Raw genomic sequence first — 23779 nt, 5'->3', positions numbered from 1 at the left:
AAGAGATTTTGGTGTTTCTTTGCCTTTAAACCACACCCATTTGGGATGGACGGTGGGGATAGCAACCACCAGGCTTTAAATACAGTCTCTTCCTCCTTAATTCCAAACCCAAGTATAAGGCCTCTCAGCAAAAAAAAAGGTGTGCTGGAGTCTCAGAGGGCCCAGAGGAGCCCAGAGGCCCGTGTCCTCTGAAGAAGTGTAGAGGTGTTCTAGATCCTTTCTCTCTGAAGTTGGGGTCTCTCTGTTTCCCTCCTGTCCTCCACTCCACTTTGAGACTAGCTTCCTTCTCTCTCTAAATTAGGGTTGGTTCTCTATAGTGCTTTCCCCCTCTGGCTTGGTGTGGACCAGTGTGGCTTTGTCTGAATGACTGCCATGCCCCTGAAAATGGTCTTTGGTTCCAAGTTTCCATGGAAACCAGGGCAGGCTCTTCCAAGCAGTGTCAGCTAGCTGGGGTGGGCTGGAGCATTGGGGGCATAGGCTTGGATGGTTGGGTGCTGAGGAGGGGCCATAACCTACAGCTCTGTACACAAGGGGCACTTCTGAGTTTCCTCCTGGCATTACTTCTAAAGGGCGAACTGTGGCTTGTAAGGAGGAGGAGGGATGAAGGACAATGGTTTGCAGGACAGTGGTTTGTTGGCTCTCCTCCCACTCCCAGCCTGAGACTACAGACCATTCAGCAGCTCACCCACAATTTAGATCAGACATCTCCAGTATTGTCACCTACCAGGCACCATTCCTGCCAGGGTGGAGGTAGGATAGCTCCCCTGGCCAGTGGGGGGCACATGAGGGGGGTAACCAGGTAGAGTGGTGCTCGCCATATCACGACCTGGAGAAACACAAAGGGGAAGGCATGAGGCCCGGAAGAGAGGGGACTGCCTCAGCTCACACCTGGATGCTAGGAGGAGGAAGGAGATGTGCATCTGAGCCATCGGGCCCTGAGTGCCTGAATATGGGTCCAAATGTCTAGATGTGTGTCCGCCATCAGCCTTGAGCGTGTGTGCATGTGTGTGTGTTTAATGTTACTCATTGTATATCTGTGCATACATGTATGCCTGCCTCAGTCTTTGTCTCCATGATTCCCAGCTGAGGAGGAGATGGGTGGAGATGCCCTGGGTTTACTCCTCTGAAGACACTTAGCTACTGTCCTTCTAGTGGACCTCGGTCATCCTGTCTACTGCTCTAACACCTATCTTCCTCTCAGGTCGAAGGCACCACACTACCACCTCTACAAGAGTAGAGTCCTTCTAAGTGGACCTGTAGATGCCAGGCCTGGAGATGGAGGACTAACCGGTGGGCTATTTTGCTAAGGTTGGCATATAAGTGATAGAAAACCATCTCTGAAGTGAATCAGGAACTTTGAGGGCAAGCAGGATTGGATCATGTTCCAGTGAGCAAAACCTGCTCCCCCTACCAACAGCCTCCCTGGAAGCCTCTGGTAGTCAGAGCCTACAGAGTGGGAGATGGGACTTCCCTTGCCAGAAGCAGGGAGCGGGGGCAAAGTGAATCAATATTCGAGAGATACTTCCACACAGAGACATTTGTCCTGGAACACAGCAGCATGTGTCCATTTCTGTGGAGGGGCACCTTCTAGCATACTCCAGTCTTCATGGACAGCATTGGCTCCTTCCTACCTCCCACACCCCATACACTAGAGCCTGCCCTCTCCTGGGGCCCATGCATCTGCTGCAGATTCCCCTGTCTTCCTCGCCAGATGGTGTCATTCTATTCCTCGGGCCTCTGTCCAACCCTGGGAAGGCAAGGTGTGGCTGGAGGAAGTCATAGCACTCTGTACACCCCCTTAGTTGGGTCCTAGTCATGGTGAGGTCCATGGGACTTTTCATGGCTATTCCATAGCATTTTTCTTCAGTACCATCCACTTGATGGCGTCACCTACTCCATTCCTCAGATGTATGCTTTCTCATCCCCACCTTGACACCTCTGAGAGAGTCATTCTTCTCTAAGAGTAAAGAGCCGCTGCTCAGGCTTTTCCATTTCCTGCTGCCTGCTGAATGTCCTCATTAGCTGTCCACTGTCACCTCAAACTCAATAGGAATAAAGACACATCCATCTTCTTCTCCATCAGTTTCCCAGGTCTTTTGAAGACATACCCAAAACTTCAGAGCGCTAGGCACAGCCTTCTTTCCCCACCGCTTCCAATATGCAACAGATTCTCCTTAGCCATTTCTGTTGTATTAATTTCTATTCTCTCTGTCACATTTGTAGTTCGACCCACGAGTTCCTGCCTTTGGCTTGCTCCAGTGGTTTCTCTTTGCTTGTATTCCTGCCTTCACAGTCTTCCCCCTTACCAATCTAAAATGTGGCTGCTAGCCCTTCTGAAACACTGCTTGCTTTCAAGTACTGCCATTGACTCCCTGTAGGCTACAGTTTGAACAGGGAACTCTCCAGACTCCATGTCCCCCAGGTACTCACCCCACTTGGCTTTACTAGCTCTGATTCTTACTTCTGGTTGGGTTTGTTTTCATCTTGTGATGTAAAATGCCTGTGCTTGGATGTGACCTTTGCTTACTTCTTACTCATAGTTTTCTTCCAGCTCAAGCCTCAACATTCCCATCCTTCTACTCCTCAAGGAAGTTTCTTTCAAGTTTCCATGACATCTGTGTTCCATGGCTGACTATGTCAATGTCACTATATTACAAAATGCAATGTCAGTTCTGCTGTTTCATGCCAAACTGACCACAACTCATTCAAGGGTAGGACCTACATTCTGATCTATCCTGCATAGTTGAGAATGCAGTAGACTCTCAGTAAGTACTTATTGATCAATTCTTACAATTCCTCCATTGCATCCACAGCTGATCCCTGATGGATGATAATGGGTTCTCATTGTTTCATATGTGTGGGTCTACTACAGAGCAGCACAACTAAAGCAAAATCTGCTTGTGTCTTTTCCCTTTAACAGTCCATTGAAATGGGGCCGGAGAGGTAGTTTTATGGTTAAGAGCACTGGCTACTCGCCGAGAGGACCCAGGTTCAATTCCCAGCAGCCAAACGACAAATCACAACTGTTTCTACTTCCAGTCCCAGGGGACTGATGACCCCTTCTGGCCTCTTTGGGTACCAGGCATGTGGTGCCTACACATGCAGGCAAAACACCCTTATTTATTAAAATAAATAAAAGCTTAAACATTTGAAAAATAAATTAAAACAACAGCGGAATTTTTACAAAGATTTTCAGCGGTAGATTTATCTCTGGTGACTCAGATTTACTATGCAACAGAACGGTTTCCTTCTATGCCTGTCGGGTGTGGCTATCGCCTTACATGTCCTGAGATGCGATAATTAGTAATGCGATGATTAGTAATCAGACAACCAGCAAAAAAGATGCCACTTCTGAATCCCAGGCAGTAGAAGAATCTGCATTTGCTTTTCGTTTGTCCTATTTTGTTTTGTTTTGAGACAGTCTTACACATAGTTCATGCTTGCCACAAACTTGTGATCCTCCTGCCTCAGACCCCTGAGTACTGGGATTACAGATGTGTGCTACCACAACTTGCTTGTGTTTGCTTTGTTGTAGGTTTTCTTGTAGTGCTTGTGTGTGTGTGTGTGTGTGTGTAATTTTGTTTTTCAAGGCAGGATTTCTTTGTGTAGCCTTGACTGTCCTGGAACTAGCTCTGTAAACCAGCTGACCTCGAACTCAGAGATCCACCTGCTTCTGCCTCCCGAGTGCTGGGATTAAAGCTGTGTCACTGACTGACTTCTGTATTGACTTCGATTGCCAATAAAAAAGTGTACATCTCCTGAGCATCTCTCAGCAGAGAAGACCCAAAGCTCACAGCAAGAGAAAAACACGTATCAGTTTCTAGAGAGAGAAATGAATTATTTGGCATTTATTTGCCAGAGAAGACCCAAGAGAAAAGGGGATTACGGGAGATGTGGAGGTTTTGAAACTAGAGAGATATAAAACATGATTCTTCCAGGCCCTGTGATTTCAATATCCACAAAGCAGCCAGGAAGCAGAGTGTGCCTCCCTCCTTTTTTGCCCCTCCCTTCTTATTCTTTCTATTGTTTTTCATTCTGACATCATGCCCTTTTTGTTAATAACAGGAAAATTGAATTTGATCTTCACTGCCGTCATTCTTACAACTAGTTGAACACAAGTTCCCCACAATGGAAGGTATCCACACGAAACAACAGACCAAAACAAAACAACAAAACCCAGAAGAGACAAAGAAAGGGTGGATGGTCCAGAAGCTGTCTCCAGTCAATTCTCTTGCAAAGTTTATTCCCACAGCTACTTGGCCTGCAAAATGGCATGTTCAACTTCCAGCAGGTAGAAGACTTTGCCTACTAAGAACTGCTCCCTGAACGATTGATTGGAAGGCACATTTCCAAATTCTACTTTAAAAAAAAATCTATTTCCTTAGGTAGCAATTTAAAATTTGAAAAATAAGGGGGAAGAGGCCCGTGGTGAGGAAAAAGCATTTGAAGTTTCCCAGTGTTTGCCCTCCACCTGTGCTCTGTTCTGTAGCGGCGTCGCACAAAGAGGTCCCTGTGCAGGACCTCTAAGTCAACACGGTGCCAGCCGCTGCATACAAAGCGCGCTCGATGACTTCATTAGTACACAGATGACACCTGACGAGCAGGGAAAAATTGACCAAAGTCTTGCTAGAGCCGTACATTCTCCTGGAACACCATTGTCAATAACGGCAAACACACAGTGCAGGAAGTTTTCAAATTACTAAAACTATCATACCATTTGCCCAGCAGCGTTCTTTGAGCAAGCCTCTTTTGGCGAGGGAATATCAATGGGAAGCGGAAGAATTGACAGAAGCGCTGGGTGCTGCAGCCTTACAGGGAGACGGGCAGATGGCGGTGGGGGTGACTCAGAAACTGTAAGATGGCAAACAAGCCGAAGTGCAGGAACAGGAGAAAAGCCTATACGGCAGAGTGCATCGGTTATGAAATACGTGTCATCCCACAGAAGACAGGAAGCAGTAAAGCATCGGCTTGCTCACTGACACTGCCAGTAACATAAAAAGCACCAGGAATCCGAACGGATAAAAAGTCAACGTCCCTGTGAGGGAATGGGCATTTCATATGGCCTACTTGCCTTCTGATGCTACAAAGCTTTCAAAGATGAGTCTTCGGGATGACTGTGCCCTTCTTTTAAAGGTAGAGAGATGGGGACACAGAGGCATAGTGACTCTCCTGGGACTACACGGCTATAAATGATAGCACCAACATTAGAAGCCATGTCCATGCCACACTGCCTTTAATGGCGGCATGGACCCAGATACTTCCCCAAAAGAGCTGAAGAGAAGGAAAAGAAGTTTTCCAGCAAGCAAAACCTCATACCACTACATAACCATTAAGATGAGGCGAGGAAAAAAAAGGGACGCAAGGAAGGAACAAGCGTCTGGGAGGTCTGTAGTAAAACTCCATGGGGTGGAGTCTTCGTCTCCTTTGAGAGTTCTTTAACACGAAAAAGCCCCTGTGAGAAGCAGCAGTAGTGGAGAGTCTTAAAGTACCCAGAAGTGTTAGAAGCACTGTACTTGATGAGGATGTCTTCGCAGTTCAACTGCGGGAGTCCCTGAAGACTCCAAAGCCAATTTTTGCAGCAGTCGCTCTGTCTGAATCAGACAGTGCACTTTCGTCAGGCATTCCTTAGCAAATGGGCCAAAGCAAATCAACTGTTTTGGAGAATTCTAAGTGCAGCCTCTCTCCCAAGCACGGACAGAAGCAAAGTTCCAAGCTTTATGAGGAAATTAGAGGCTTTAAGTCATCAGATGGTGTGTGCCGTTTGGTTGAATCAGCAACCTCCTGGCTCCTGGTCTTTCTAGCATCCATTGAACAGCTACCATGTGCTAGTCTTCACCCTCGTTATCTTACGTGTGTTATCATCTCCTTTAATTCTTTATCAATTCCACCACTTGAGCTATCTTTAATCCCTGATTTTCCAGATCAGAAACTGAAACACAGAGGAACTAAGGATTATGGTCAGGATTTCACAGCTATTTGACAGAGAACCTGGACTAAAGAAAAAAATAGACCAGGAGATTGATACTGGAATGATACTCCCAAATATGACAGACCTAAAGACTGAGTCACCTGGGCTCATGCTAATGAACCTGTCCTGTAAGAGGACATCTTAGACTGTTTGTGTTGGTTTGGTTTCTGGAGACAGGATTTCTCTGTATATCTCTGGCTGTCCTGGAACTCACTCTGTAGACCAGGCTGGGCTTGAGCTCAGAGAGATCCGCCTGCCTCTGCCTCCTGAGTAGGGAGATTAAAGGCGTGCGCCACCACCACCCGGCTCAACACTGTTTTGTGTATTTTAGCTTGCCTCATTTTTGTGCAGCAGGGGATTTTAGACTGGGGTTCACTGATTTGGTAGGGCACCACAGATATATTTCAAGGGTTCCATAGAAAGCTATACGTAAATGTTATTATACCTCTTTCTGGGTAGGAGGTACATTTTAAAAATGGTATTCCCAAAAGTATTCATGACTCCAAAATGAATAAGCTATGCTTATAAAGCAAGCAAGCAAACGAGGGAAACTGTCGTTTGGTAGAAGAAACTGATTTGTTTGTGCCTTCTCAAACAACATTAATGAAACCATATAAGAAACAGCCAAGTGTCAAGCATCAGGCTTATCTCAAGTCCAGGTCTATGTCCGTGTTCAGAACTAAGAGGGAAGCTGCCCAGGCACAGAAACTGCTTCTCGAGAGTCTCTGGCAACGAGGCTCATTAGACACAGATTTACACAGCAGAAGTTCCACCCAAAGACTTTAGAGATGCTGTTGCTTGGCATCTTTCTCGGAAGATGAGCATTTCTGTATCCATTTGACACTGCGGAGAACCCTAAGGCCAGAAAACATAACTCTTGTTTTACTGCCCTAGCCTCACGTTTGTCTGCCTCTCATATAAGGTGGCAAGAAGGAAGACATTAGATTTCCTCAAGGCTAGTGGTCTGTGCTTACATCTGACACAAACATAGTGCATGCAAGAATATAGTCGCTGACTTTTTAATTGCTGCCTAAATTATTTATCTTTGCATTTACAAGTTATATGTAATACATTAAAACAGTGACTCTTGAATCTATAAATGATGCTTTCAAGAGAAGGAAATCGCGTTCTATGTATTTCATTTTGGTTTTTATTTCTAAGATTTCCAGACTCTCCCCAGGTTTGCCTTCTAGAGCCTGTGGAAGGACCCCACTTACACCACTGTGTGGGCTTGCCTGCTCCAGATTCCAGCAGAGGGGGCTGTGCTCACAGCTCAGGGTGGCTGTTCTCCTAGCTGAGCCGCTTGTCCACTGACAGCTGGACCTTTAGTCCCTCGAGGTATCCTAGGCAGAGATGCTAGACCTGCACTGGCTCAGTGAGGTCTGTGCCTCGACCGCCAAACATCTGGGCACAACTGGTCAGGCTATGTCCACCTTCTCCTCTCACACAAGGCCCTTATAGGGCTGTGCTCTGCAGAATGGGGGCGGAGGGAGCCCAGGAGGGGCGTTCCTCTAACTTGGCTGGGCGTGGATGGAACTGCTGGCTCAGCCTGAGAGAAATCTAAGGAGAATCGCACTTTCAAATGGCCAGAGGAAGACTTGGCTCACTTACAGAGGTGGAATTGTGACTTGGGAAGGTACCGTCTTCTCTGACTTCACGAGCAAATGAAAAGCAGAGTTGGGCAGATGCCGGTGCCCAGGCGGTTGGGCAAGGCGCTCACCCGCAGGCTCAGTGCATAAGAGACCCTCGTGCTGGGTGGGCAGAGGTTAAGCCGGTTTGCACAGTCTCCTGCCACTCCCGGGTCTCCCAGTTCCTCTCTGGCTTTATTTTGTTCTCTGAGAGCGCTGGGTTGTCAGGCCTAATCCTTCTGAAAGCACAGTGTTTCTCAGGCTCTCTGTGTAAGTGAAACCCTAATCCCAAGGAAGACGGCCACTTAAGCTGCTGGAGCATTAGCCTGTTCCTGGGGCCACCGCTGGATTTCCTCCTCTCGGCCAGGCAGCCCCACTGCCACCGGGGAGGAGAGCAGAGGATTCCAAGCTGAAGGCAGCAAAGCCCCTCAGAATGACAGGAGCGGCAGGGCTGCCTCGCAGAGCTCAGGGTTAAAGAGGCATCGGCTTATTTGTCCTGAGGGTCTTCCTGTCGCCTTGTGGGTATCTGGTTCTCTGAGAAACAGGTTTCAAGTCTTGCCTTGGTGGCTTTAAGGCCACTAAGACATTTCTGAGCCATACCTGTGACATTCCTTAGAGCACCACCATTCAAAATTCCCGGTCATTCAGGAAAGGCTGTATTAGCAGCCTTCTCCTTAGACAGCCTCTGCTTAGGAAGTGCCAAAGAGCAGAGCAAACAAACTCAGTGTTGAGGGGCCCCTCTCTGGGCCACCCTAAGCATCTCTAAACAACATTCGGCAGCTGAAAAGGTCTTTCCACCTCCCTCATTGTGAAAACAGGGTGCTTGCCCAGGCAGCCAGCCCTCCTTAGCCTGAGCTGGGCACTGTACAACCGCACATATTTAAAGACCATGGGTTTTGTGACAATGTTTTGATTCACACTAAGAGTCCTGTCTCTCTTATCGCTAAATCACTTAGAGTACATGATGAAGGAAAAGCGTGGTCCGTTTGACATGCCCAGCATCTTGGGCTTGTTTCATGGATAGAAGAGATAAAGAGAAGTGGTAAAAACTCCTATGATGTGGACCACATTCTGGCTCAGCTTAGAAGGCCACAGAACAAGGCTGCTAAGATGCCCCAAACCCTTGTCATCTTCCCATAATTCCCTGTGTGGTCCCAGTGTTTGCTTCTGCTTAGGCCCACTTCTGGGGAGACTAGCCCAGCATTCCTGGGATGGCTGGTAGGAAAAGATGTGGGTATATGTTACAACACTTCAGCTTGGGTTCTACTGTAAAGATTGAGCTAAAGGCTCTTCTTCACAACTCTCCCCTCAAAAGGTAGACTGGATAAAAGAGGAAAGGAAGAGTCCCCATCCAGTGCTTCCCTAAGCTGCAGGCCCTGGGCACCAGCATATCTGTCAATGTCTCATTGCTATGGAAATGCCTCCGTAATTAAATCACAGTGAGGTCCGGGGCTTGAGGTCCTTGGGGATGTAGCTAGAGGCCTCAGAGATAGCTAGAGGAGGCCTCACCTCTTTGCCTCAGGCCTTCTCTGCCTAAATAGAGGTGTTGAGGAAAAGCCCTCTGGTGTGGGTTGATCACCACTGGAATGGGGCTCTTAGACTCTTCACAGGTCTGGAGTTGCCCTCACCCACTTCTTTCAAGGCTCGAGGGAAGCTCTGGTGTCTGTGCTCTAAATTCCTCCAGCTAATCAGGGGCTGTGAACCAACAGACAAGAGCAGGAGACTCCCAGCCTCCTTTGGCAGCATTTCTGAGCTTTTATTGCCTTCTCCTACCTGTAAGGGAATAGCCAAGGGCTATGTGTTTATTTTAGGGGGGAAATGCAGTTGCATTGGAAGGGGGTTGTTAACTACAGGAAAGGGGAGGTCCCTGGAGGTGCTCAGGACTCTGAGTAGAGGAGGAGGTTTCCCAGGGTCCACAACTCTCTCTGCCAAAGGGTCACTTTGCTGTCCACTGGAGATTCGGGCAGCATGTGCAAGATGCTGCATTGGCACCCTGCAGCCAAGGTTGTACTGGCATTGCTGCCTCTGATCCCCGGGACCGGGGTCAACCCTGCTCTTCAGCTCTGAACCTGGGGTGTCTAACCTCCTCATTCTGTCAAAGACGACAGTTTCTACCTCCTCTGTCTTGGGCACTCCCCTCTTGGGTAGCACCCCCAAATTTTTCCTGGACTTAAGTGACAGCTTCCATTAAAGCTGTAGTTTCTAGGCAGCCAGGAAAATTGCCCTGAGCTCTTGAATAAAACTACCTCCTTTCCACCAAGGCTGGGAAGATTAGAGTCTAAAGAACTAACTTCCCCTGCAACATACACAGGGGAGGGGAGCGCTGTCCTGGGTCTGAAATCTCTCCTAGTCAATATTATCCAGAAGAGCAAAACTCTGTACTGAGAAGACTCCGAATTAGATAAACTCGGAATAGGCTCGCTCCTCTCCCTTTACTCTCAGTGGCCTTTTGGGTCTCCATTATCTTACAATTGGCTTGGTACCAGGGGAAAGGATCCTGGGTCTAGATCTGGGCTAAAGAAAAAGCTCATCTTTCTCTTCGAGTTCTTCCTTAATTGCTGTTCACCTTGGGATATTCCGTGAGAGCTGGCTCTTGGGGACGTTAATTGTCCTCTGTATCACTTCTGTTAACTTTCTCTGATGGTTCATAGGCACATGAAATGTGGAGGCATTTTTATGATGAGCTCTTCTTCTATGGTAGGTTCTTTTGTTTGTTTTTGTTTTTTTTCTCAATGGGAGTCCTCTGCATCTTGGATCATGGGCTATCTCTACATAGAAGGTTTTACTTCATTCCTGCTCACACCAGAGTAAACTATTGTCCCCCACAAAATTCTCTGTAAGTTCTTAGCGTGGGGTTCCTGCAGCTGCTTATGGCATGAACTTGGCTTAGGTCTATGTATGAATTTTCCTGGCCCCTTTCCTCACAATGACATGTGCCTCTCTACTTTGTTTCCCTGGGTCACGAGGAAGAAAGCGCCCATGGCTCTTCAGTCCCTGGACAGTGTTTCCTTGTTCTGTCTCCATTTCTCTTGGGTCCAAGATCACACCTTCTGCCTGGTGTATTCTGCCTTAACATCCCTGTGCTAGGGTTTACCTCTATGAGAAGGCCGCAGTGTCTCACAACCTGCTTTGACTCTGACTTTCCTCTGTTTCTGAGTCCAGAGTGAGGTGTGACTATGTATTAACCAGTCTGCTGCTATATTTTAACCAGCTCTGTCTTATCCATAAGCTTAGTCTGCCTTGTTTCTGAGTACCAGGGCCATTCCTCTCATACCTTTGACTTTACCGCGGGGGAGAACTGCATTTGCGCAAGGTTTGCCCAGTGCTTGGTGGTGTTGCCCACTAGAGGCCAGTGAAGCCCACTCTATGCAGCTGCTCTGGGGGCATGTGTGCTCCTTAGCCTCTCTGAGAAGCATCAGGGCTGTGCTGGCACCAACTCCCTTCAGCCTCATCACAGCCCGCATACACCCAGGAAGGAAACTTGCCCTGCTGCAGAGCAGATTTTGCCCAAGTCAAGACACTCTCGAATCCCCAAGGACTTTGAGGATTCTAGAACTTGTTTTCAGCTTCTCCTCTCAGAACAACATTGCTTTTGGGGTCTCTGCAGGCTTCCCTACTGCTGCAGCCTGGGCCAAGGCCAGAGAGGAAGCCATGGGGAAGAGGGGCTCTTGTTGCTCCCGGTGATGGGAAACTTAAGAAATGAATGCCAGATCAGGTGACCACAGCAGAGTCCCAGATCAGAGGGCTTGGAGAATAGGTAAGGGTTAAAGGCTACTACTCCCCCGTGGGGTCCTTTGAAGAGGATAAGCAGGCTTTGAAGGCAGCTCCAAGCAACCACCCGGAGGAAGCCCGAGGCCAGAGTGCCCCTGGCCCACTCTCCCGTTTTCCTTATCACTTAGTTGAGACTCGGCTCTGTTCCAGACCAGCAGCCTAGAGCAGTGGGCTGGAGCAAAGAGACACAGCCGAGCTAGGGCAACCCAGCAGCGGAGAGGAGCGTGGGTGATAAATTTAAATAACCAGCTTGACTTGGCAGCTTGCTGAGTTGTGATGCAGTGAAATTAAAATCTCGGCAGAACTTCCAAACGCTACCCTGAGAAATTGGTGTCTTGCCTTGGTTCCCTGCTGGAAGCTGGGTGGGGAGGCTCTCAGGCTGAGTCCTAGCCTATGGAAGCCACCCTTGCCTGTGATGTGATTAGCTGTGTCCTGGCCCACTGGCTCCCACTCTCCCTGCCACACAATAGTACAGGCTCCTGTCTCCTCTCAGTCCTGACCTTGTGGAACAGCTGTATCAAGTGGCTGGTGAAGTTTGAAATCAGCCTCTAGTGCCAGGAGGTGGCAGGAATATCAATAAGGTCTGGTTTGCAGGTTGGGCCAAGGCCTTCCCCGCCAGCTTCCTTAAGACCCATTTCTTAGGGTTTGCCTCTTCTTAGGGAGGAGGCTGAGCCGGGTACCTGGGGACTTGCGGATTGCCTTGGCACATCCAAGGCTATAGGCACAGCATGACCTGGCAGCTCCCTGATTTAGTCCTCATGAGGCCATGCCTACTACTAGGTTCCCTTTTTCCTCCACCAAAGCCCTTACCATTCTCAGATGAAATAAGCTTTTAAAGAACGTTTGTGAGCTGGATGGAGTGGCTCACTCTTTTTAATCAAAGCACTCAGGAGACTGAGGTACTTAGTTGGACTGTTCTGAGTTCGAGGCCAGTCTGAGTTACATAATGAGGCTCTATGGGGGGCGGGGATAGAAGAATTTCTGCAAATACACTAAGAGTCTCTCTCACCTCCCCAGCATGCTTGGAGCCCAGTTCTCACAGATGTCAACATCTCTCTAGAACTCACTCAAAGTCCATTTGTTCTGCCTGTCCTTGCCACACTGCTTCTTGCTACCTGTCAAGTCCCTGCCCCAAAAAGCCCAGCACGCTAAACCTGTTCCCAAGATGGCCCACGAAGTCTCAGGGCAATACCCGTTTCTCACCTAGACAGTAGCTCCAGCAAATTCTGTTTGTCCCCATAATAAACACATCATGAATCATTCATCTTTAATAGATTATGCAAATTAGGAGGACATAAAATCAACAAAGATCAATAGCTTCAGCCGTTTAATTGCCAGCTAAAACATTTTAAGAATGAGCATAATCTGCAGCTCTTTCTCGAGTAATGGCGCTATTAATCCAAACATTGGCTCTTGGTCTGAGTGTGAACAAAATCATTCCCTGCCCCCAGTCACCCCTCCCTCCCCTCCCCCACTCCCTCCACACTTCTCTCTTTTTTGGTAATTTCCAGTTTCTGAGCGAGTTTCCCCGTCATTACCACTGGCGAACAGCTCCGAATGTTAATGGTTCTGCTTTTGTTACTCCTCGCTTGATTGAAATGTCGCATACAGATTGAGACGTTAGTGCTAACTTGCCACCTGGGAATGTCAAGCTGGGTCTGAAATGAACTTTTCTCACACTTGGATCCAGATGGATCAGCCGAAGATGTTCCCAGGCTGAGCTGGGACCGTTCCAGGGCCATGGGGGGGAGACTGGTGGGGGCTGCTCAAGGTGGAAGCATTTTTCTACATTAGCCCCCCAGGGTCCCTTGCAGCAGGAGTCCTGCCCGGAAGAGCCACATGTCCACCCCCAGGAAGTTCCTGCCTTCTGGACTGCAGCGCTGACTATAAAGGTCCTTACACTCTCTTCCGACTTTTGAGGAGCAGCCACTGTGCCTGAAAGCTGGCCTGGCTTGGGCGGACCGTCAGAGAGCAACTATATTGGACTTCAGAGAACTAATATCCAGTTGGTCTAAGCTAGAGGGTTCTCAACCTGTGGGTCGGACCCCTTTGGGTTGCATATCCTGCATATCAGATAATTACATTATGATTCATAATGTAGCATAGTTAACAGTAGCAAAATTACAGTTATGAAGTAGCAACGAAATACTTTTATGGTTGGGGTGGTCGCCACGGCGTGAGGCATTGTAAGAAAAAGGTCACAGCAGCAGGAAGGCTGAGAAGCACTGATCTAAGCTGTGTCCTGACTCAGCTGGTGTAGCTCAGGTCATCACTCTGAGAAGCCGAGTCAGCCTAGGAACCCATCAGAGACTCAGTCTCTGGATTCCTAGCCAAAGACTACAACTCTGTTTTTGCTGGACATGGCTGTATGTCTTCAGGAAAGCATGGGAGATGTAGGGCTCTCTGGAGCCCCCTGGAGGGGCCTCTGAGCCCATCTCTGCCTGAGTTGAGCTTCTAGCCACAGGAAGTCACCAAGTCACCAACACAACAAATCACCACAGAGCCCTGTCCTGTATCAGGGCCCCTGCCTGCTCCCTATCTTTGCCACTGGATGTGATGCTGGCTGCCTACAGCCTTGCTGCCCCGTCCCGTCAATCTCAGCTCACTCACAGGTAATGCCTCAGTGTCTCCCAATCCCCACCGAGACCCTTCTCAATCATCCTGCCTCCAGAATAATTAGGTGAATTTTAATAACACCTCGATGTGTGTCTCTCTTACTAGAGCTCTCTCCTGGCCTGGAAACCCTTCTGTGGCACCACGGACCTTCTGAAGCTGGCCCCTGAGGCCTCTCTACCAGCTTTCCCCTCTATGGCCGCTCCAGCACCTCTGCAACTCTCATCCCTGGAAGGCTTGGCCAGGGTGCCTCTGTCCTGTATTTGACCTCCCCTGGCCTTGGAATCCAACTTTCCTCTCGGTGGCTTTCTCCAGGAAGAAGAAAGCAGAAAGGCCGCAATAACTGTGTTCCACTCTGCAGGGCCACTACTACACCCTCAGGTTCCAGGCCACAGCTACTCAAGCTGCATGAGAGAGGAAAACTAGGTCCTCAGCAACGTCGGGGACAGAGAACTTTGAAGGCTAGAGGCTGGGGACCTCTTAGTCACTTTCCTCAGCTGCCCTCTTTGCCCAGACATTCTTCTGCACACATCCTAGCCAAAGACTGGGAAGGCTGGACAACTTGGGGAGAGAGAGGAAGGAAGGAAGAACAGCAGAGAGCAGGCTCCTAACCCCCACTTTTCAGGCTGAAGCCCAGAGCCCCCACCACAATGTTTCAAGCCCTCATCCATACACATCTGTTCAGGAAGGCTCTCCCTCCCTCTCTCTTTCTCTCTCTCTCTCTCTCTCTCTCTCTCTCTCTCTCTCTCTCTCTCTCAATACCATGGCAGGGGACCCACTTGTCACACTGGGCCCCAGATGGCATCAACTGAGGCACCCCACTGAAAGCAGCACCCCACCCTCCTGGAAGCCCCCTTACCGGTCACGACGGGGTATGTCTGTGTGCCTGACACATTGCTGCCCAGCTCGGGGTTGGCGGATGCAGAGAGACCTGACTTGACTTCATCAAGCCCAGGGGTCAGGGCCGGGAGAGAGTACTCATTCCCCTGGGAGGAGAGAGAAAAGTGACAGCTCTCTATTGATGTGCATACATAGGATGCAGTGTGCAGATGGAGAGGAGGACCCTGGAGCCCTCCCAGATGGGGCAGGAGATGGCTGGGTGGGGCAGGGGTCGGGGAGAGTTTGGAGAGAGTGGCGGGCTAGTCCACCCTGGGGGTGGAGTTCACAGTGTTCCTGGAGCTTCTTCTTTAGCTTCTGCCTAAGGAGCTCCGGGGGAGCATAGCAGTAGGGAACCCCTTGCTGAGACGTGTGGGGTGCTCGGGTTCCTCTGAGCAGGAGCCTTGGGGAGCAGAGATGGTCCCTGACACATAGTCAAGGTAGTTGTTGGGGGAAGGGCCTCGTGGGGCCTCCAGCCTGGCACTGCTGGGTTGGCTGATGGGGTATGGGCGCCCCTTTTTAAAAAACAAACAAAGACAGCCCCATGGGCCCTTTGCTCTCTGCCTGTGCACTGGGGTATGAAATTGGGGAGGGGGAGAGTCCACATGGCTAACAGAAGGGTGGGAGGGGGCAGCCATTGAGTCTGAAAGGGTGTCCTGCCCGAAACACTTGGGTAATTGCCTTTTTATTGCAGCCACCGCCAAGCCAGACCCTGGAGCTGGGCAGCCCAGGAGCCTGCACAGAGCAGGAAAAGTTGCTCTGATTAATATTACGTTAAATTAAAACTGATTTTCTGCTCTTTCGGGTCCGTTTTTTTTCCTTCCGCTTCCTGGCCCCCCCAGAGGACCCCCTCCCCTCTCTGGCTGGACGGGATTGCCTCGTCATTTCCAATTCCTTCTCGTATTGATCTTCCTGTAGAAATCAGTTTTGTAATTAGCTGCAAATTAGGCCTTCTACTGGGGGTGAAGCTGCCCCCTGATTTATCACCAGAGTAATTCGCTGTGATCGGAGAGAAATTAAAATGAACTCAATTAGGCTTCGGATTTGCTTTATGGGCCCTGCTCCGAGTTTCAGGGGGAAAAATGACTGTGCTGGTGTTTAATAGTCTAATGAAAGTAAATAAAGGTTATTCATTGTAATACAGCCGGGGACTTGGGGAGGGTGCACAGAGCCGCCCGCCTCGGCCAGCTCCTCCTTTGTTGGTTTATGGCTCAGGGCACCTTAAAAAGACTTTTGATTTTTGTTTTATGAAGACAAACAGCTTATGGGATAAAAGGCCGGGTGGGGAGAAAGTCGAGAGGCTAGGAGCTGTTTGAGACTTTGAGTGTAAGTGTGCTATGTGAGCTTGAGGGGCTTTGCCAGTGTCCAAGCGTGTGCACGTGTGTGTGAGCACGCAAGCGTGAGAATCACAGCAGGCTGTGTTCTGCTGCACTCCGAGGCCTGACCTAGGTAATGTATGTAGGCAGGCTGGGGCTATGGTGATGTGCGGGTGGAGGCGTGTGCTAGAGGAGTGTTGAGCGGGTGACCTGGGAAGCATGCACACTTACGGGGTTTGCAGCACGGCTGAATTACATAGCTAGAGCTGCATGCCAGGGAAAGAGCGGGTACGGTAATGGGAAATGGGAAGTCTTCTTTAAGTTTTAAAATAAAAAAAAATTATAGTGTGGGGAGTAGGTCATCCCATGGCACACATGTGAAAGGCAGTCTGTGGAGTCAGTTCTTCCCCTCCGCCTTTACATGAGTCCCGGGACCAAACTCAGGCTGCCAGGCTTACAGCGCTGGGTGGCAAGTGCCATTCCTCTCTGAGCAATCCTGCTGGCCCTGAAATGGGAGGTCCTTGGGGAAACGCTTCCAAGTGGTGTGTTTTGCTGATGTGGCATGTGCTCCAGGCCGTGTTGCGCTCTGTGCGCTTCTGTGTCTGTGGGCATGGTGGGTGACTAAGACAACCGGCGGCTGGCCTGGGTTCAGAGTAGGCAGATGCATCAGAAGGCAGCCAGGTGGGCTTTCCTTCTGACACAGGACAAGAGGATCTCCACTGACTTTCTGTAGGACCTCGTGAGGGCTGGGCACGGGTTGGAGCTAGGGGATATTTCTGTCTGGGTTGGAGCAAGGGGATATTTCTCTCCTTGTACCAGGGTCACAGAATGCAGAGAGAGGGTGGGGACTGTGGAATGTTGCACTGCCCTTCATAAGGAATTGGAAACTCTGAATTGAGATAATATTCATCCTTTCCCCAGAGCTCATCATTTTCAGCAACTACATAGTGGAATTATTTATCTCAGCTATGCCTTAACAGTGGTCTGTGCTGTCACGGTCACAAAGTGCACACACAGTAGCCATATGAACGCACACCGTGGTGGGTGCTTGGTGTGAGAAGGGCCGTGCTCCACCCAGTTCCTTTCTGTTCTGGGTGAACAGGAAGCTCCCCTCTCACCTGTTCTGATTTGATGTGCTCTGATGCCTGGAAGACATCTGGATAGGAAGGTCGTTCAAAGACCCGATCCAAAGCTTCCAGCTGCTGCTGGGTGAAGGTGTCGGCTCGCAGGTGCTTCCGTAAACTGTCCACACCGCTCTGGGAGTCTCCATTAGGGACAGAGCCCTCAGACACATCTGGGGAACACATAGACACTTAAGGCATGAGCACGAGGCCGGCAGAAACAAGGAAGGATGCAGTGGGTAAATGATTGGGCACTGTGCCTCTGCTAAGGTCCCTTACTTCTAGTCCATAAACTAGAGGAGGAGGCTGGAGGCCTAGGCCTAGAGGCCAAAGAGTCTGGCCCTTCCTCAGAGACCTGGCTGAGGAAGTCAGAGCCCTGAAAGAGTTGAGGAGAGAAAAAGAAGGGAGATCATAGCTGTGTGGATAAGAAAGACTAGGCAGAGGTGGAGCCAGGGGGTCCCACGAAGCTGCTTTCAAGGCTCTCTTTTCCCAAGACCTCCACCCATCCCCCAGCCTGAGTCATCTAGGGCTGGGTTCCCAGACAGGCATTACTGTGGAGAATTGAACTGGGTTCAGATAAATTTCAGTTCCACGGATTCCAGGGGCTGAAAATCATCAAATCTTTGAAGCTGAGTATAACACAGAGTCTGGGGAAAGTAATTAACTTCTCCCAAGGAGGAAGGGTTCTGAGAGCAAAGCTGAGGTCCCCTGGCTGGGCTGGAGACAGAGCAGAGGAGCCATGTACGGTTAGCACCCTGGACAGACTCCAGAGAACATGCAAACGGCTGTGACCTGGCACCATTCTCCCCTGGAGGGTCCTGGCTCAGGCCTCAGCAGGAGCTAGCTCCCTGGACACCTGGTTATTCCATCAGGTTTCCAACAAGAGACAAGGCTTGCTCCATGGGAAAAGGACTGGACAGTGACCACTAGAGCCCATTTCCAGCCAGAAGGCAGTCTGGTCTCCAAGTGAGGTTCCATGGTCCTCGTTTGCTGTCCATCCCCCTGATTTGTTCCCGCCTTCCAGTGTTGGGTCACTTGGAGCTTTTAGAGCATACTGAGAACAAAACGCCTGCCCCACAGCTCCTTTGAGCCCTCACCTAGCAACTCTCCTGGTCTTCCAGCCCCAGCCCTCCATCCCTTGGCTTCCCTCAGCCCATGACAAGCTAGGGAGCCTTGGACCTGGGGCCAGCCTGTGCTTTAGGGCCCAGGGTGTTCTTCTGGGACTGTTATATATATCAGTTTATAGGTGATTATATGATATGATATAATCAATATCGCATTATATACAGTAACATCGTACAGTATCATTTGGGAGACCATAGAAAGTATTACATATTGATTAACCTCAATCTACAGCCATCCTCCCTCGCTGGCCGCCCAGATGGAGCAAAAGGCACTGCTTTCCAAAAGGACTTCCCATCTTCCCATCATACTGTGCAGGAGCAAAGAAAGAGTGTGGAGGGGGGAGGGGAGAAAGGAAATATGTAGAGAGAGAGGGGAGGGAAGAGAACAAGAGAAAAAGAGAGAGAAAGACACAGAAAGAGAGACACACACACACACAAAGATGGGTCTGAGGTGGGCAGAGGCAGCCTTGGTGGCATTCCTGTGTTCCTGTGGATGCAAGACCTGGTAGCTGTACTTTTTCTGCACGGTTCTGGAACCATGTGTGACCCTGTAGGGAAACTGGACGACAGTATACTCATTTCCCCTTTGGTGTGGGTGTTCTCTGTGCATATATACGTGAACGTAATAGACATCTGGGTGAATAAGTGTCTCGATGAGTATGAATGACAGCGGGAATCTTTTTTGGAATTACGCGTGCATACAAGTAACGCGAGCCATGCCCCCTTTCTCCCGCGAGCATCTCTTTCCAGAATGCATATCTCCCCACCTCCACCGCCTGTCACCATGGCCCACTGTGCCTGTCTCTGCTTGCAGCCCTCCTGCTTTCCAGGGAAGCCCTGCTGCCAGGCCCCGTGAGAGCAGCATCAGGAGACTTGGTATTTATTGCGCCTACTGAATGGGTTCTAGGGAGCAGACGGTACATTTGTCTGTGAGCATGCATTCAAATATGTGTGTGAGTGTGAGCACACACACGTGGCAAGAGGCATTTTATGCCTCTGTGTGGATTTGTGTACATGCCTGTGTGTGGCTTGCTTCACCCTGTGACCAAGATATGTGTGTGTGTGTGTGTGTGTGTGTGTGTGTGTGTGTGTGTGTGTGTGTGTGTGCAGGAGCTGAACTAAAGCTTTGTCCTCAGGTCACTGGCTGGAGGAGTCTCTTTGCCTTCATTTATTCAGGGGCCCTTCAGATCTTGACAAATCTGTCACTCTAAATTTGCGAGAGATTATGGCGCTCTCTCCCCAGCCCGCAGAGAGGTGATATATGATATCTGCTGCCCCTATTGATTGCCTGATCTGGTGGCAGAGGCCGGCGAAATGAACTTGAAATGAACATCATGCCTCAACTCATTGTGCGTATAATACACTACTTAATCCCACATTTTTCAGCCGCTATGGAATTCAATTGATCAATCATGTTCCACTGATAGTACTGTTTTAGGGGTTATTGCTGCTCCCTCCGCTCACTGACCTTTTTATTTATTTATTTTTTTGTACACACTGGCCCTGGTGGTAAGACAGGTTACAGAGGCAGCAAAGGAAAGCAGGGGAGGGCTGGAAGGGAAGGAAAGAGGAAGCTCACTGCTGGAAGAGGAGGCACTGGGAGGGGTAGACTGAGGAAGGGGAGAAGGGAAGTAGGGCAGACAGGTAGGAAGAACGTGCTAGTGGCTGGTGCCAGAGGACAAAGCTGGCAGAGAACTCTGACCTCAGGCTGGAGGAGTCCCGAGGGAGTCCCCGAGTGGAAAGAAAGGCCACAGAGGAAGCATCTTCTTCTGGAAAGGTGGGGTTTTGATGAGCAGTGAAGTACGGTAGAGGGACTCATGGCACGTGTGTGTGTGTGTGTCTGTGTCAGGTAAGTGAGCTACAGGGCAGGGAGAGGAGTGCAGATACTGCTGGGAGGCACGGTATTTTCCTCCAACTTAGTCACAGGCCTGGGCTGTCACTTTGTGCTCTGTGAAGGCAATGAAGGAAGGGGGAGGAGCTAAGGTGGGGGGGGGAGAGAGACAGAGAAGGAGAGAGGGAGGGAGAGAAAGAGAGAGAGAGAAAAAGAGAGAGGAAGGGAGAGAAAGAGAGAGGGAGAGAGAGAGAGAGAGAGAGAGAGAGAGAGAGAGAGAGAGAGAGAGAGAGAGAGGACAGAAGAAAAGAAAGGGGGTGGGAGGGGCATGGACCGTGAAGGTGCAAGGAGGAGCCTCTGCAAGAAGCTAGCAGAAAAGCAGGGGAAGGGCAGAAAGAGGGAGAGGGAAAGGAAGAGACTTTCCACACCAGAAACCAGGAGGTGCTGGACAGCGTGAAGATGCTTAGCAAGAAGGATGGAACCTGGTGTTGCGGCTGAGTGTCCAGCTTTGGAGAGAGTCTAGAGCTAGGAGGGGGTGAGCTGGGAGGCTAGGAAGAGGAGAAAAGGGGGAGAGAGCATGAAAGAAGAGGGTGGGAAAGTGGAGTAAAAGAAAGCGGTTGGCAGTGCTTGCCACCTGGAGTGCCCTCCCAGAAGCCATGGAGACAGCACTCAGGCAGTCTGGAGAAGAGGCCACTGCAAGGGTCATCTGGCAAAGCTGTGAAACTATGGGCAGTCAGAATTGTGTCCTGACCTAAGATTTTGAGTGAGAGGGAAGGAACACAGAAGAATAGTTAGGTAACACCAATCACGAAGACAAGTCCCCTCCCAAGAAGTTTCTATGGGCAGGGACCATGGATTTCTGTAACTCTATGCTAGGCATGACACATAGCAGGTGCTCACTGACTGACTGACTGAATGAATGAATGACTGAATGAGACTCTCCCTTGCAGTATTCAGAATGAGACCCCTGGCAGAAATTTTCTAGACTGGCCGGTCTCACCTGATTGGTCCAGCACAAGTACATGCTGTTGTTTGTCAGTCCTACTGCCTGTTAGCTTCTGGCAGCACCACCTCAGGTCCCCTGGAAGTCCTTCCTGCCTCAGGAATGCCACCCACTTGCCTGCAGTGCCTGAAGCTAACAGAAAACACTGTTCCTAGTCCAGGTGGAATTTAGCCTTGAAATCAGAGGGCAGAAGCTGCTCCAGGACAGGGTTCAGGGTCTACATGAGTCTATATTTGAACTCCTTGTGTCAAGAAGGCTCAAGTATGGTGTCTGTATGTTCTGAACTTTCTGGAACAATCCCTATTTACAATATTTCTTTCAAGACTCAGGCTATGCTTTTAGAGAGAGGTGGAAAATGCTGTTGTTGGTTTCCCTCAACATTTGTGGGAAATGTCTGGGTGCTGGCCCAACAGTTCCCACAGCTGAGTCAATCCTGCTTTCCCCTGGCCCCTGCCAGACACCCTAGCACTGCCCAAGGGTCAGGAGCCCCTTGGACCGTGCTGTGGTTCAGTGGGAGCATCTACACAGCACATTCAAGGCCCTCGATCCCGTCTCCAGGACCATGAAACAAACACACAAACAAACAAAATAATGTAAAGGATTCTAAAACATACATGGCAATGCATGCCTAGAATCTCAAAATTCAGGAGGCTACAGCAGGGATATTGTGAGTCCCAAGCTAGTAGGGGCTATCTAGTGAGACCCTATCTTAAAAGAACCAAAGACCTAAAAGTAAAGCTTTTGTGCTTCAGAGTTCATTGAATCCTTCCAACAACACCGTGAAATAAACTCCTCGGCACTTATTTAATGTATAAGGAAGCCAAGACAAAGGACATTAAGTAGCTTATTAAAGACCATGCCCCTAGTAAATGATAGTCAGGATATGAGTCCGGTCTAATACGAGATTTGCCTTCTAAATTACTTTACTCTGAAGCCTAGGTACTGAAGCTAGGGGTCCAGCCAAGCATCACTTGGCCCTATTCAGGGTGCATCCCCAGTTCTTTGCTGGTACTTTTCTCTATAGTGAGGCTGATCCCTGTGGTTTGTGCTGGCTGAGCACAGACTGCTTAGATGATTCGGGTTCTTTCTACTAGTTGGGTGGACAGGCTATAGGCGGATTAGTGAAGCCCATATTATCTTCTTTGACTTCTTATTTATTCACAGATCTTGGGTTATTTGGGCTTCCAAACAATTACCCAACATTACTAGGAGCTAATCCTCTTTTAACTTTTGAGAGAACTAAGGTTCAGAGTCACTGAAGTACAGATTGTGTAAGGGTTAGGGGCCAACTCTAGGGCATAGTCACCAGGGATCCCAGCACAAGGAAGTCCTTCAGCACACGGTTAAACTATAGGCTGATCTGAAAGACAATACTGCCCACTCAGCTCTCTAGTAGGAAGCCTCCGTGTAAAGAACAACCATGAACGCAAAGGTCATCACCACTGGAATACTGCCCGCAACATGCTCACTGTAGCCATGGTCTAGGCTTTGTGCAATGGCATATATTACCTCTAGGATCTTTATTTAAAAATATCTCAGGACTAGCAGGGGGGCTTAGTGATGGAGCATGTACTCAAGGGTCTGGGTTCAATGTCCAACACACACACACACACACACACACACACACACAGCACAGCACAAAAAGGAAAGAAAGAAGGAAATGTCTTACCCCTCCATCTGAACACCTCCTAACAGCCTTATCCCATCAATACTGTCACCTCCTCTGTTCGTGAGCTGCTCTGGAGCAGACACTATCTCATACTGGACCCCGGGCCAGAATCCTTAATCTGGTCAGTCACAAATGGGAACGTCCAGTGAGGTCTCAGCAGCTCAGTGAGCCACGACTTGGGCTGGAGACAAAGGAGAAACGTATCCTTTCTTCCCTATGTTTACCTTCACCTGGATTCCAAAAGTGGTCAATGAGAAGGAAAGGAGGTAGATGGAGCCATGCACTCACCAAAAGAGAGGTGGGTTATGGGAGCAGGACAGAATTAACAATTTCTTTGTCTGAAGGCACCAGGGCTCCTACAGTCTATACCCTCAGGGTGAGGTGAGCTGGGACAGTGCACTAAATCCCAACAAACAGGATTGATTTGAGCTTTTAAAATTATTCTGGTTTTTTGAGACAGGATTTCTCTGTGTTAAGAGCCCTAACTGTCCTGGAACTTGCTTTGTAGACCAGGCTGGCTTCAAACTCCCTGAGATCGCCTGCCTCTGCCTCCACACTGCTAGGATTAATGGTGTTTGCCACTACCACCTGGTTAATTATTTTTGTTTTTAATGCTATATAGGCATGTTTCTGTTTCCTGTGTGAGAGTATGGGCATGTGAGTGTAGGTTCTACAGAGGTCAGAAACATGGGCTCCCCCTAAGCTAGAGTTAGAAGCAATGTGAGATGCTCAGTTTGAGGGCTGGGACTTGAACATGCTCTTAACCAGTGAACTATCTCTCCAACCTCCAAGAAACTTTTTAACATAGGAAAAAAACTATATAGCTTTCATATTAAATTTTAATATAAAATTTAATTTA

At 49.3% G+C, this 23779-nt stretch overlaps 1 protein-coding gene across 5 annotated transcripts in view; it reads right to left on the bottom strand.

Moving 5' to 3' along the window:
* Positions 1-23779, bottom strand: part of Pax2 (paired box 2) — an 80804-nt gene that overhangs the window by 4148 nt on the left and 52877 nt on the right. For 4 of the 5 annotated variants that reach the window (XM_075975101.1, XM_075975099.1, XM_075975100.1 and 1 more), the window contains exons 6-8: positions 17291-17466; positions 14840-14966; positions 725-826 (exon numbers count right to left, since the gene is read on the bottom strand). In XM_075975101.1, the coding sequence (XP_075831216.1) occupies positions 725-826; positions 14840-14966; positions 17291-17466 (405 nt within the window). The remainder of the gene's footprint in view (positions 1-724; positions 827-14839; positions 14967-17290; positions 17467-23779) is intronic. The other variant, XM_075975098.1, reaches the window with a different exon arrangement.

Source organism: Microtus pennsylvanicus, chromosome 5, assembly GCF_037038515.1.
Source record: "Microtus pennsylvanicus isolate mMicPen1 chromosome 5, mMicPen1.hap1, whole genome shotgun sequence".
Lineage (NCBI taxonomy): Eukaryota > Metazoa > Chordata > Mammalia > Rodentia > Cricetidae > Microtus > Microtus pennsylvanicus.
This window is presented reverse-complemented; position numbering and strand designations above follow the sequence as displayed.